Here is a 12,101-nt window from a genome sequence, read left to right on the forward strand (position 1 = left end):
ACGATGCAGGCCCAGCCCTCCTGGGTGACCCAGACAGTCTCCCATCCAAGCACGATGCAGGCCCAGCCCTCCTGGGTGACCCAGGCAGCCTCCCATCCAAGCACCATGCAGGCTCAGCCCTCCTGGGTGACCCAGGCAGTCTCCCATCCAAGCACAAGCCAGGCTCAGCTCTGCTGGGCTTCTGAGATCTGACCACAGCGGGCGCGTCCAGAGAGATAGATGTGCTCTCCGCCAGTCGCCCCTGCTCGTAATGCTGAATAGGTGGTCGCTAACATCAATGGTGGCGACGGTTTGAGGAGGCCTTCATCCAGCAGTGGATTGGCCATGGCTGCTGATGATTCCAAATGTAGCTGGTGATGATGAACAGCACGGACCCCCAACAGTTTATTGCCGTATTTTATGGATTATAAAAAAAAACAGTTGGAGATGCGTCTTGTGATCCGGTAGGTGCTTCGGTGTGCATGTGACCAGATTACGCGTCACTTCATTTCCACGCAGCACGTTCTCTAAATCCGGAAAGTAAGACGCACCTCACACGTGTCGCCGTTCTTCCTCATTATAAGACGCACCCAACATAGCGAGACAAATCTGACTTGAGGCTTTTGTGACTGCAGGTATTCATATTCGTTGGGTCATTCGGTGAAGTCACGTAGATAGGTTCAAAGAAAATAACCAAAAACTACGACGTTTCGATCGCAACGCAAGCGGTCGTCATCAGGAAATACCCAAAGAATACGAGACAAATCTGGTCACACGTTGTGGGTGCGTCTTATATTCCGGTGCGTCTTACATTCCAGTAAACCTACAATGGGCTGGTGGGGTGGGGGTTTAGCAGAAGGGAGGGGGGGAGTTGTGGGGGAGGGGCCACTGCCCCCCCCCCTTCTGCACCCCCCCTAATGGTTGCTGACGTGACCCCCACGTGACGGCCTCCTCTACCAATCGCGAGCTTCCACATTCGGGCGGCCGCTGTGGGCGCCAGGCATAACTAGCGGAGCTCAGCGCGGCCTCCTCCTCCTCCACCCCGCCCGCCCGCCGCGTGACGCCTCGCGTCCACCACCACCACCACCACATCCTCCTTCATCGTCCCGCAGCAGCTGCAGCAGCAACAGCACCAGCAGCGGCTCCTTCGCTCCCCGCCCGCTCTAAGCTTGCCAAGCGCTGTCGCCGCGCTGCGGTGTCGCCGTTCCTAAGCCGAGGACGCGCACCTCGCCCTGCGCCGTCATCGTCGTCATCGGCGGCGTCGTCCCCTCTAGCGGCCGGCGGCAGAGAGCGAGAGACCAGCGGCTGGCGAGGTTTGGCTGGCAGTGGCGTGCGGTAATTGAAATCTATCCAGTAAACCTGTCGTTTTTTTATTGTCACGGTAATTGTAACAACAGCAGCAGCAGAGGAGGAGGTGGGCGGCGAGGTGGGGGGTAGCTAACAGTGGTGTTCGTAATCGTTAACCCTGAGAGAGAGAGCGAAGAGAATCTCACACGGGGTCACGAAGAGGAGTCCACGTGTAGCCGCGTCCAGCCAGAGAGAGAGAGAAGCGGAGGCGAGACAGACGGCCACATACAGAGAGACGAGAGAGAGACACCGAGCCAGTCGGCCAGCAGAGAGACTTGAGATAGAAGCCGCGACCCCGGGGCCGCGCACACGGAACCCCTCACCATGGAGAACGGGCACGGCAAGACCGTGGAGGAGGTGTTCACCTTCTTTGGCGTCAACGAAAGCACCGGCCTGAGCCCCGACCAGGTCAAGAGGGCGCGGGACAAGTACGGGCCGAACGGTGAGTGTGCGACTCGCCTGGAATCCCCGGCGGATCCTCTATATCCGCAGTGGTTCCCTCAATCCCCACTGGATCGTCCTGTGTTCTCAGTGGGCCTCCAGTATTCCCCTGTACCCCCAGTAGATCCACCCCCGAAGATCTTGGATGGTTCCCTTTTCTCCCGCCATTGATTCATGTGTTTTTTTCCCTTTCAGAGTATCTGTGATAGACGCTGTCCAAACCCCCCATTTGTATCCCCATTGGGTTGGGGTCCACTTTTCCCCCATGGAAATCCCAATCTCGGCGGATGAATGGGACCCTCATTCCAGCCGCGCTGTGTTCTCGCTTGTTCCGCAAAGCCGCACATGTCTCTGCCAGGACCGCAATGGTAGACTTGCTGGAACGTTCGTGAACTGTTGGGTTACCAAATATCTCCAGCGTTGGTCACGGTCTTGTCACAATCCATCAATTTCGGACTTTGTACCCCTCGTATATCCCTGCCGACTGGCCGAGCCTCCCCCTTGTTAAATCTGGGTCCCGGTCTGTGCTGGTGGACCCTGTCCAAACCCAAATCTCTCCCAGGTCCCTTACCCCCTGGGGCCCCGGCTTCCGCCCTTCGTCACCGGTCTTCAACACGGGTGGCCGGTTACAGAAATATGCCGCGTGTCGAGTAGCGCGGCTTTGTCTCACGAGTCGCTCACGTTGTGGGGGGGGGGGGGTAATGTGTCGGTGTGTAATGCGTCTCTCTCGGTGTCGCCGTGTGAATCTGTGCGCCGCGGCGAGGGAGAAAATAACCACTCGGCGGTGTCTCGTGTCACGAGCCACTAAATTACTAAAACCTCGTTGACAGGGCCTGTCGGAGACCCCCCCCCCCCACATCTCTCTCTATCCCTGCGGGTTGGGGGGGGGACCCTGCTCAGTCAGTTATGGCTCTCTGCTCTCCCATTCACTGCCGACCTCGCGCCCCTTCCAAGACCCCCTGAAATTATCTTACGCGGAGGACGCCCTCTCGGTCTTCGTCTACGTCCCCGACCCCGATGGGGAGCTTTTGTTGTCGCCTTGTGCCTCAGAGGGGCAAAAAACCACATGGAAGTGTCAGGAATGTCATTGTCTCCCGCCACGAATCCGGAGCCAGCCCCCCACCCCCGTAGTGCCGCTCAGACTCAAACGTTCCCCCCCCCTCACCCGACCCCCTTTGTCTCCCGTCTTCCTGGGTGGGGTCCCCGTGTAATTCCTCTTGGAGCGGCCGTCCCTTTCTGGATTCCCGTGTGTCCCTCAATGGGCCCTCGCGTCTCGTCGTCCCCAGGGCCCCGAACCCTCCCTGGCCTCCCCCGTATCGTCCTCCCTCGTGTACGCCCGGCGCAGCCATTAGAGTTCCCACTACGGTTTGGCATAACGAGTGCTCTGCTCTGAGTTTCATTGGTCGCCTCGGACCCCACGTGACGGCGGGCGACGAATTGGCGTCGGCCGTGCGGCGCGGCGCGCGGATCCGCGCTGGGAAGTGTATGCGGCGCTGCCAATTCATTCGCATAATGGCCGAACCGGCGCCTCGCCACCTCACTCACCTCACCACCACACTCACCTCACTCACCACACTCACCTCACTCACCTCACCACCACCTCACTCCCCTCACCACCACCTCACTCCCCTCATACCTCGCCTCACCACCACCTCACTCCCCTCACCACCTCACTCACCTCAACCACCACCTCACTTCCCTCATACCTCGCATCACCACCACCTCACTCCCCTCGCCATCTCACTCCCCTCACCACCACCTCACTCCCCGCGCCATCTCACTCCCCTCACCACCTCGCTCACCTCACCTCCTCGCTCACCTCACTTAGCTCACCACCTCGCCTCACCACCACCTCACTCCCCTCGCCATCTCACTCACCTCGTCACCTAACTCCCCTCATCACCGCCTCACCACCTCGCACACCTCATCGCTCACCTCACCATCTCGCTACCTCCTCACTCACCTCACCACCTCGCCTCACCACCACCTCACTCACCGCGTCACCTCACTTCCCTCACCACCGCCTCGCTCCCCTCACCACCTCGCTCACCTCCTCACTCACCTCGTCACCACCTCACTCCCCTCGCCACCTCACTCGCTTCACTTATAGCATCTTACACCATCCCTCATCTCACTACCCCATACCTCTTTACTCACCTCCGCATCGCCTTCCCTCACCTCACCAAATCGCCCCTCGCTCCCTAATAACTCTCAACGGCACCTCATTGTTGAAACCTCAACTCACTTCATCTAACACATCACAACACCTCTTCGATCACAGCTCGCCTGTCTTCATGTGCCCCATTGTTCCTCATCAGCTCTTAACCCATTTACAAGCCGCACGATCCACTCCCCACACCACCGCTTGACACCTCTTCCTCGCACCCAACGCCCATACCACCTCACTGCTCACACCACCTCACTGCTCACACCACCTCACCTTGACAACACCTCACCTTGACACCACCTCACTGCTCACACCACCTCACTGCTCACACCACCTCACTGCTCACACCACCTCACCTTGACACCACCTCACCTTGACACCACCTCACTGCTCACATCACCTCACTGCTCACACCACCTCACTGCTCACACCACCTCACCTTGACACCACCTCACTGCTCACACCACCTCACTGCTCACACCACCTCACTGCTCACACCACCTCACCTTGACACCACCTCACTGCTCACACCACCTCACTGCTCACACCACCTCACTCCCCACACCACCTCACTCCCCACACCACCTCACTCCCACACCACCTCACTGCTCACACCACCTCACTCCCCACACCACCTCACTCCCACACCACCTCACTGCTCACACCACCTCACCTTGACACCACCTCACTGCTCACACCACCTCACTGCTCACACCACCTCACTCCCCACACCACCTCACTGCTCACACCACCTCACTGCTCACACCACCTCACTGCTCACACCACCTCACTCCCCACACCACCTCACTCCCGACACCACCTCACTCCCCACACCACCTCACTCCCCACACCACCTCACTCCCCACACCACCTCACTCCCCACACCACCTCACTCCCCACACCACCTCACTCCCCACACCACCTCACTCCCCACACCACCTCACTCCCACACCACCTCACTGCTCACACCACCTCACCTTGACACCACCTCACTGCTCACACCACCTCACTGCTCACACCACCTCACTCCCCACACCACCTCACTCCCCACACCACCTCACTCCCACACCACCTCACTGCTCACACCACCTCACCTTGACACCACCTCACTGCTCACACCACCTCACTGCTCACACCACCTCACTGCTCACACCACCTCACTCCCCACACCACCTCACTCCCCACACCACCTCACTCCCCACACCACCTCACTCCCCACACCACCTCACTCCCCACACCACCTCACTCCCCACACCACCTCACTCCCCACACCACCTCACTGCTCACACCACCTCACTGCTCACACCACCTCACTGCTCACACCACCTCACTGCTCACACCACCTCACTGCTCACACCACCTCACTGCTCACACCACCTCACTGCTCACACCACCTCACTCCCCACACCACCTCACTGCTCACACCACCTCACTCCCCACACCACCTCACTCCCCACACCACCTCACTCCCCATACCGCCTCACTCCCCACACCACCTCACTGCTCACACCACCTCACTCCCCACACCACCTCACTGCTCACACCACCTCACTCCCTACACCACCTCACTGCTCACACCACCTCACTCCCCACACCACCTCACTCCCCATACCGCCTCACTCCCCACACCACCTCACTGCTCACACCACCTCACTCCCCACACCACCTCACTGCTCACACCACCTCACTCCCTACACCACCTCACTGCTCACACCACCTCACTCCCCACACCACCTCACTCCCCATACCGCCTCACTCCCCACACCACCTCACTGCTCACACCACTTCATACCTCTTCACTGCTCTCATCACTCTGCACCTATGTATGTACACCTCCTCACGCTTGACACTACTACCCCAAAACTCTGAACACCCATTAAGCCCACACCACAAAACCGTGCCTGTGCGTGACTTGAGCCAATACACTGTGCACGTATATTACTTACTGCATCAATTATTTAGATAATCACTACGCTGCACAGGATAACTTACTGGACAGATCTTGTTGCTTAGCAATGTTTTGAGCATAAACTTTAGCATTTGCTGCGGTACAAATTGGCACACTCTGGGCACACACGTGTACCTATGTCGTAGTCTGGGCCGGCCATAAACAATATTCACCTTTTACTGGGCATACACTTCGGACTGGTGAGCCATGCAATAAGCATGCACTAAGCATGGCTCACTGTAAATCCCTTACTGTATACATGGCACACAAGAATTAGCGACGTACCACTTTACTTATGGTACTGCGCATACCACGTAAATGTACAAAGTATCGTCAATTAAAATCCCAACCACACCCACACGGCATGGGGAGGCCTTCATCCAGCAGTGGAGTGACAAAGGGCTGCATGTGTACACCGTGCATTTAGCGTGTCTGCAGCTTGATGTGTACATCATTCATTGGCCTCGGTTTACTGCATTAGCCAAGCGCTGGAAATTTACATGAACCGCAGCATTAAGAGCTCTCAGAGATGGAGGCCGAGCCTGCCCTTGACCTTTAAGCTGCGTGTTCATCAGTAAGTGGCTGTGCACGTTATTACTTGCGTCCAGCGTTAAGCGACTGTGTACATTACCTCATGGGTCCAGCATTCCACATGGGTCCATCACTGGTGGAGGCCTCCTAATGCCTGCTTTACGCATTGAGTGACATTACAAAATGTGGGCGATATCAGATGATGATCACGACAACTTTAGTGGTTGGCCATTTGAGCCTTGTATATCCCGAGTCTCTTGCAGCCACTTGAATGGAACCCTTCAGCACTGTGACCCGTAGCTGCTAAAGAGGTGCATGCTGCTAGGCCACATCAAGCACCTGTGTTTAGTTTAATCTGCATGAACGTGTTTTGTGTCCACAAGGCAACCTGGGGTCTTGTCAGGGCCCTGTCAGTCTTCTGAACCCCCACGCGGTGAGTCTGGTTTATGGCAGAATGCCATAGTGTTGTCTGGTTCTTACAAATTGACTAAAGTGTGCCCCTTTTCCCCCTCTCTCTCCCATGTGCTCGTCGGAAACTTGTCGTGGAAACAGAGCTACCAGCGGAAGAAGGTAATTACCGCATACTGCGTGATTACCTCGCGGAGCGTACACATTGTATATTTGCAAATCACAATTGCAAGCGAAATAGAATTACTATCCGCTGCCCACTGTGTTGCGTGCTCGCGTAGGTAATGTGCGTACATTATACCGTCTTGCTATAATGGACGAAGAAGCTCTTACAATAATTAATGCCGAGTCATCGACGTACAGTATACATAGAAAAAAAGCAATTGCTTGAGGTCTGCAAGGATAATTTAATTACTCGCCCTTTTAGACTGATGTTCCCTGTATATTTTTATCAGCATCTTTGTTATAAGTCCAGCTACTACAACGGCCCTTCCTGCATGTGAACGTTCGATGTTAATGGGTTGATGCGATGCTCTACTTGGGCTACTTTTCCCATGGTGTTAAATCAACTGCATTTGAACATGCCAAATACGTTTTCACTCGCAAGACTCTTAAATCCAGCCTGCGGGGTAACTTTGTGTAATTGTCCATAATGCAGGTTTTTTTTTGGGTTACATCGCGTAAATAGCATAACTATAGCATTTACTGCTGTGCAGCTTGGCACACACCAGGCAAGTATGTACATACGCCGAAGTCTGGGCTGGCCATAACCAATATTCATATTTTACTGGGCATTCACTTCGGACTGGTGAGCCATGCAATAAGCCAAAAAACCTGTATTATGGATGATATTGGTCGCGAAAGCCTACATGTTTTGGATAATTGTAGTCATAGTCCTTTAGTACATTTTGGTATTCGCACCATTACAGAGCAAGGCCCTCGCAAAGGTGTGACGTTTTGCATATAAGTATGGTCTTCCTGTGGGGGGTAATGTAACTCTTTGGTTTTACCCAGTTAAGTAATTTGCGAGTTAATAATTAAAATTCTAACCGTGACACTGTGGCATATTGCCGTTTTTATTAATAACATCACAGAATCTTGAATGTTCACCGTGAAGCGGACTGGTTAACACGACTCGCAGCTTTAACCAGAGTGACCACAGGGCACGAATTGGGAACCTCTGCAAACGTACTGCCGCTCGCCCACGCGATCGCCCGCAGTTGCATTTTCTTTTGAGATGCGGAGTGCATGTGCGGTGGCCCCGCGTGCGGAATCGCACGCTGATGTGATTGTGATGTTGGTTTGCCCTGACAGGCAAGTCCCTCTGGGAACTCGTGATGGAGCAGTTTGAGGACCTCCTGGTCAGAATCTTGCTTCTGGCGGCCTGCATATCCTTTGTGAGTATTTTTGGGCACTGGCGGTGTGGGTGGTTATCGAAAGTGCGTTGGTGGGATTAGTCCAACCCTGAAGTACGGCCCGTGATGCTACAGGACCAGGTGTGGGGGTGGAGCTATTTGCCAATCTAAGAACAGCACGGTCGGAGTGTGTGACGTTTGGCACGTGTCTACCCTCACCTCGCACTCACTGTGAGGACGCCCTTGGCACGACGCACCGGAGGCATGTACGGTTGCCATTTTGAGTCGCGCTTTTGATGTGGTTATTGTTACACAACCACCTGTCAATTGCTCACTCGTCCCCCTCGTTCAGCAGCTGCTGTTCCAGGTTCGTCGCTTTTGTGTCTTTTTTTTTTGCGCTGAACTTTGAACCGCAGCGAGCGGGGGACTGCGAGTGCCGGGGTGCTTCTGGCAGAATTGGTGGCGGCGTTTGGCTTGCAACCCTCCGCTCACTTAAAAGTTCCAAACCATATTAGGACATTGACCTTCATACAGCTAGACATATTTATAACTGTCCTTGATCCACAGTGGTGGGCTTTAAAAGACTCTTGTGGCAAGTGTTGCTGTCCAAAGGTATTGATCTGGAGTTTAAAAGGCGACCACTGCCTGCTGTTCTCGCGTCGCTGTTTTGGAAAAAGCGCGCTGGTGACGTTCGTGAACCCTCTTAAAGTGGTGATATTATTATATATATTATTGCTACTTGTAGTTTTCAACAGTAATTCCTTTCTGCCGAACCATTCAAAATTGCAAACGTACATCGAGTCTACGCTATTTATAGATGAATGCGCGCAAGTGAGCGCGTAGGTGGTGTACGAGTGTACGCTCGTGAGCGGCAAGACTAAATGGGCCAGTTCTTAGGCGCATCCACGGCAAAAATCATTGGCTTCTTCTCTGCGGTCATTCATATCGACGACACGGGCACTGCAGCATGTACAGTTGTGCGTTATCCTTTCTCACGTGGCGCGCGGACACAAAGGGCAGGCAATGACGCGCCGCCCGGCTGCTGTCTCTTGATATGGTTTGAGCGGCGGATGGGCAGTGATGGACAGATGCGCGCCGGGGGTAATGGGCGAGTGCCCGGGTCGAACCCGTTGATCCCTGCTTATGTAGACGGCCAAGCGTTGTACAAACTGTGGGCTCGGGTGTCCATGCCGCTCATGCCAAACTTGACGCGAGGAGGACACATGGGAAATGGAGGCATGGCAGCACTTGCTAGCCCGCTCGCTCACCCTGGCCTGCAGCTGTTACTTACCGACGGAGGGTGATGTGTGGGACGGGCAAGAGGTGATGCGTGAAGAGGGGGGGGGGGGGCTGTTAGGTTTGGGGGATTAATGTGCATGGTTGGCAGGGTGGGTGTGCAGGGGGAATGAAGTTGCTCCAGGATGCTGGCAGCTTGTGCTTTTGTACTGTGGACGGACAAGTCCTTTTCACGTGTAAAGTGGTCAGAAGCCCAGCTAGTTACTGTGTACAATGAGTGAAAGTTGCAAACGTACTTATTAACTTGGTTCTTGTGGGTGGTGTGGGTGTTGGTTCTTGTGGTGGGGGGGGGGTGGGGGCTACTTCCCTTTTGCACAAGACATGCCAAGGCCAAGCAGAAAAAGTTGCATAGTATGCTTACACAAACAATCATTACATAACAAGTTTAAATAATTAAATATGTGGATTACATATGTATACAGTAATCATCAACCCCCTTTTTGTTATCTCGTGCCAAACAAAAAAAAGGATCCACTAAGCTGGAGTGTTGTATTACATTTCTGTTTCGTGTGTTTCCACAACTTTGTAGTTTCGGAAGTGGTAAATGCTTTTTGTGCTCTTATAAGTCCTATTAGTCGGAGTGTCTGGAATGAGCTTCCCTTACAGCTGTTTTGCGTGCGAGCGCTCGTGTGCTTCATGTACAACCTCGTGAGAGTCCGTTGAGGCTAAATGTCTCTGTCTGGGAAGAACTGGATTAAAAGTAATTACAGCGGAGATGCACAGACATAAACGATTACTAATAAAACCGTCCAGAAGAACATCGTGAGCAAAAGCAGATGTAAATTGTCCCAACAGAAATATTATGGTTGTGAAATGAGCTTATTACGAGGTCAAGGATGTGTGAATGTTTAATTCAAGATAATTAATGCCAAAACACTTGCATTCACACTGACCAAATAATCAAGCCCTTATTGAAAACTTGGTTTCACAATACTTTATCAACTCCACAGGCGCAATATTATTCCACGTGCGAGTACTGTCTCATGCATGAAGGGGAGTTTGTATTTGCATGTATTTGTGTGGACAGTGCACGTATTCCACAATACCCGACCGTGAGAGTCTCGCATTTAGTTCCGGGCATGTAATGACGCATGGGTTAACCAAGCAAAATATAGCGTCGTTCACGCGGTGCGTGCGTTGAAACGTGCGTGTCGAGTATTTACGATCGATGCAAAATTCACGCAAATTTTATTTTTGCTACGGTTAGGCTAAAAGATTCTAACAAAACTCGACAATTTGGGACTTAACTGCATTGAGAAGCGACAGCTGATATTGTTTCTCTTTTTTTCTCACTGTGTAAAGTTGATACTAATAATGGTCGATTCTTTAATAGACTGGTGACCCTGAATTAGGAAAAATGTTAATTTGCTGGAGGAGTGACATTTTAAAGGCCTACTGTGTCATGCATGATTTGGGTTGATCCTGTGATATGTTGCTTTGTGTTGTTGTTAAAGCACATTGTACTGCTGCTGGAACTCCCTTTCCGCAGCCATTTGTGGCATAGCCTTGCCACCACAGTTCGTAGTCCACACTTTAAGGCCTGTTTTTGTCCCTGCCTATAACTGACTGCCATGTATAAACACCCTGCATGCTGTCTCTGTGCAGGGATGTGGTAACATTTTAGACTCGATATAAATCCGCATCGTGCTGTTGCGTTGTCCTCCTGCGCACTGATGCGTGATGTTCGCTGTGGCGTCGGTCGCTTTAGGTGCTCGCGTGGTTCGAAGAAGGCGAGGAAACCATCACGGCTTTTGTCGAGCCCTTCGTCATCCTCCTCATCCTCATCGCCAACGCCGTCGTCGGAGTCTGGCAGGTACTCGTCTCTCCTCGTCGGAACGCGGTGAACTCGCGTCGACGACTCCGGTTTACGTAACGCCGCTGCCCCTGTGCATGACCTCCGCCGGCCAACACGAGTACACGCGAACTTGGCTCCAACTTGTGCATTTTTTATTTTTGCGTTGCGGCTCCTCGTACAATGTCATGGAAAAATGTTGTGAGCCTAAATATACGTCCCTTCCGCAGGGCACGCGAGTGTTTATTTTACGGGGGTTAATTCGGTATGGGAGCGGCACCAGTGGAGCAGGCTTGGCACGGCACCGCTCCGTGAAGCTACTGTGCGGACGGTCCGGCACGGCAGCGGACGTTTAAGCCGGGCTCTGATGCACGGCCATCGGCAGCTGTAAAACAACACGAAAAAATTGCACCATGCTTTCCAACGTGCGTTTTGCCCTCGCAAGTATTCCGTTAGCGATTAATAATGTTACCTTCTGTTCTACCAATGAGATGATGCTGCACGGCACGCGACGTCCCGAAGCGTCGTTGCGCGTGATGACATCAGGAACGAGGGCGTGGCGCAGGCGTGACGCGTGAGGTCGTCGCCTTGGCCGAAAAGACATGTTCATTATTATTGAAACATTTTGGGGCAATCCTTTGCTTCGTTTGACCAGTTTTCATATCCTGAAAGTCCCCAATAGCAACACAACTTGGACGGAAATGTTGATATTGGATCATCTTTACGAGAGTTATTGTTAACCACGCATTCTGGGCGGACGGACAGACGGAAAAGAGTGAACAAGTTAACGCATTCAACCTTAGTTGGAGCGCGTAAAAGAAACATTTTGCGTCTGTT

The 12,101-nt window shown here is 53.3% G+C and overlaps 1 protein-coding gene across 2 annotated transcripts in view; it reads left to right on the forward strand.

Annotated features, from left to right (window-relative positions):
• The first annotated feature begins 992 nt into the window (after positions 1 to 992).
• LOC116939262 (sarcoplasmic/endoplasmic reticulum calcium ATPase 2) overlaps positions 993 to 12,101 on the forward strand; it is a 39,177-nt gene continuing 28,068 nt past the window's right edge. For both annotated transcript variants that reach the window (XM_032947459.2, XM_032947460.2), the window contains exons 1-4: positions 993 to 1,768; positions 6,966 to 6,983; positions 8,136 to 8,218; positions 11,181 to 11,285. In XM_032947459.2, the coding sequence (XP_032803350.1) occupies positions 1,651 to 1,768; positions 6,966 to 6,983; positions 8,136 to 8,218; positions 11,181 to 11,285 (324 nt within the window). In that variant the 5' untranslated portion in view covers positions 993 to 1,650. The remainder of the gene's footprint in view (positions 1,769 to 6,965; positions 6,984 to 8,135; positions 8,219 to 11,180; positions 11,286 to 12,101) is intronic.

Source organism: Petromyzon marinus, chromosome 5, assembly GCF_048934315.1.
Source record: "Petromyzon marinus isolate PM22_M1 ecotype Great Lakes invasive population chromosome 5, UKy_Petmar_22M1.pri1.0, whole genome shotgun sequence".
NCBI lineage: Eukaryota > Metazoa > Chordata > Hyperoartia > Petromyzontiformes > Petromyzontidae > Petromyzon > Petromyzon marinus.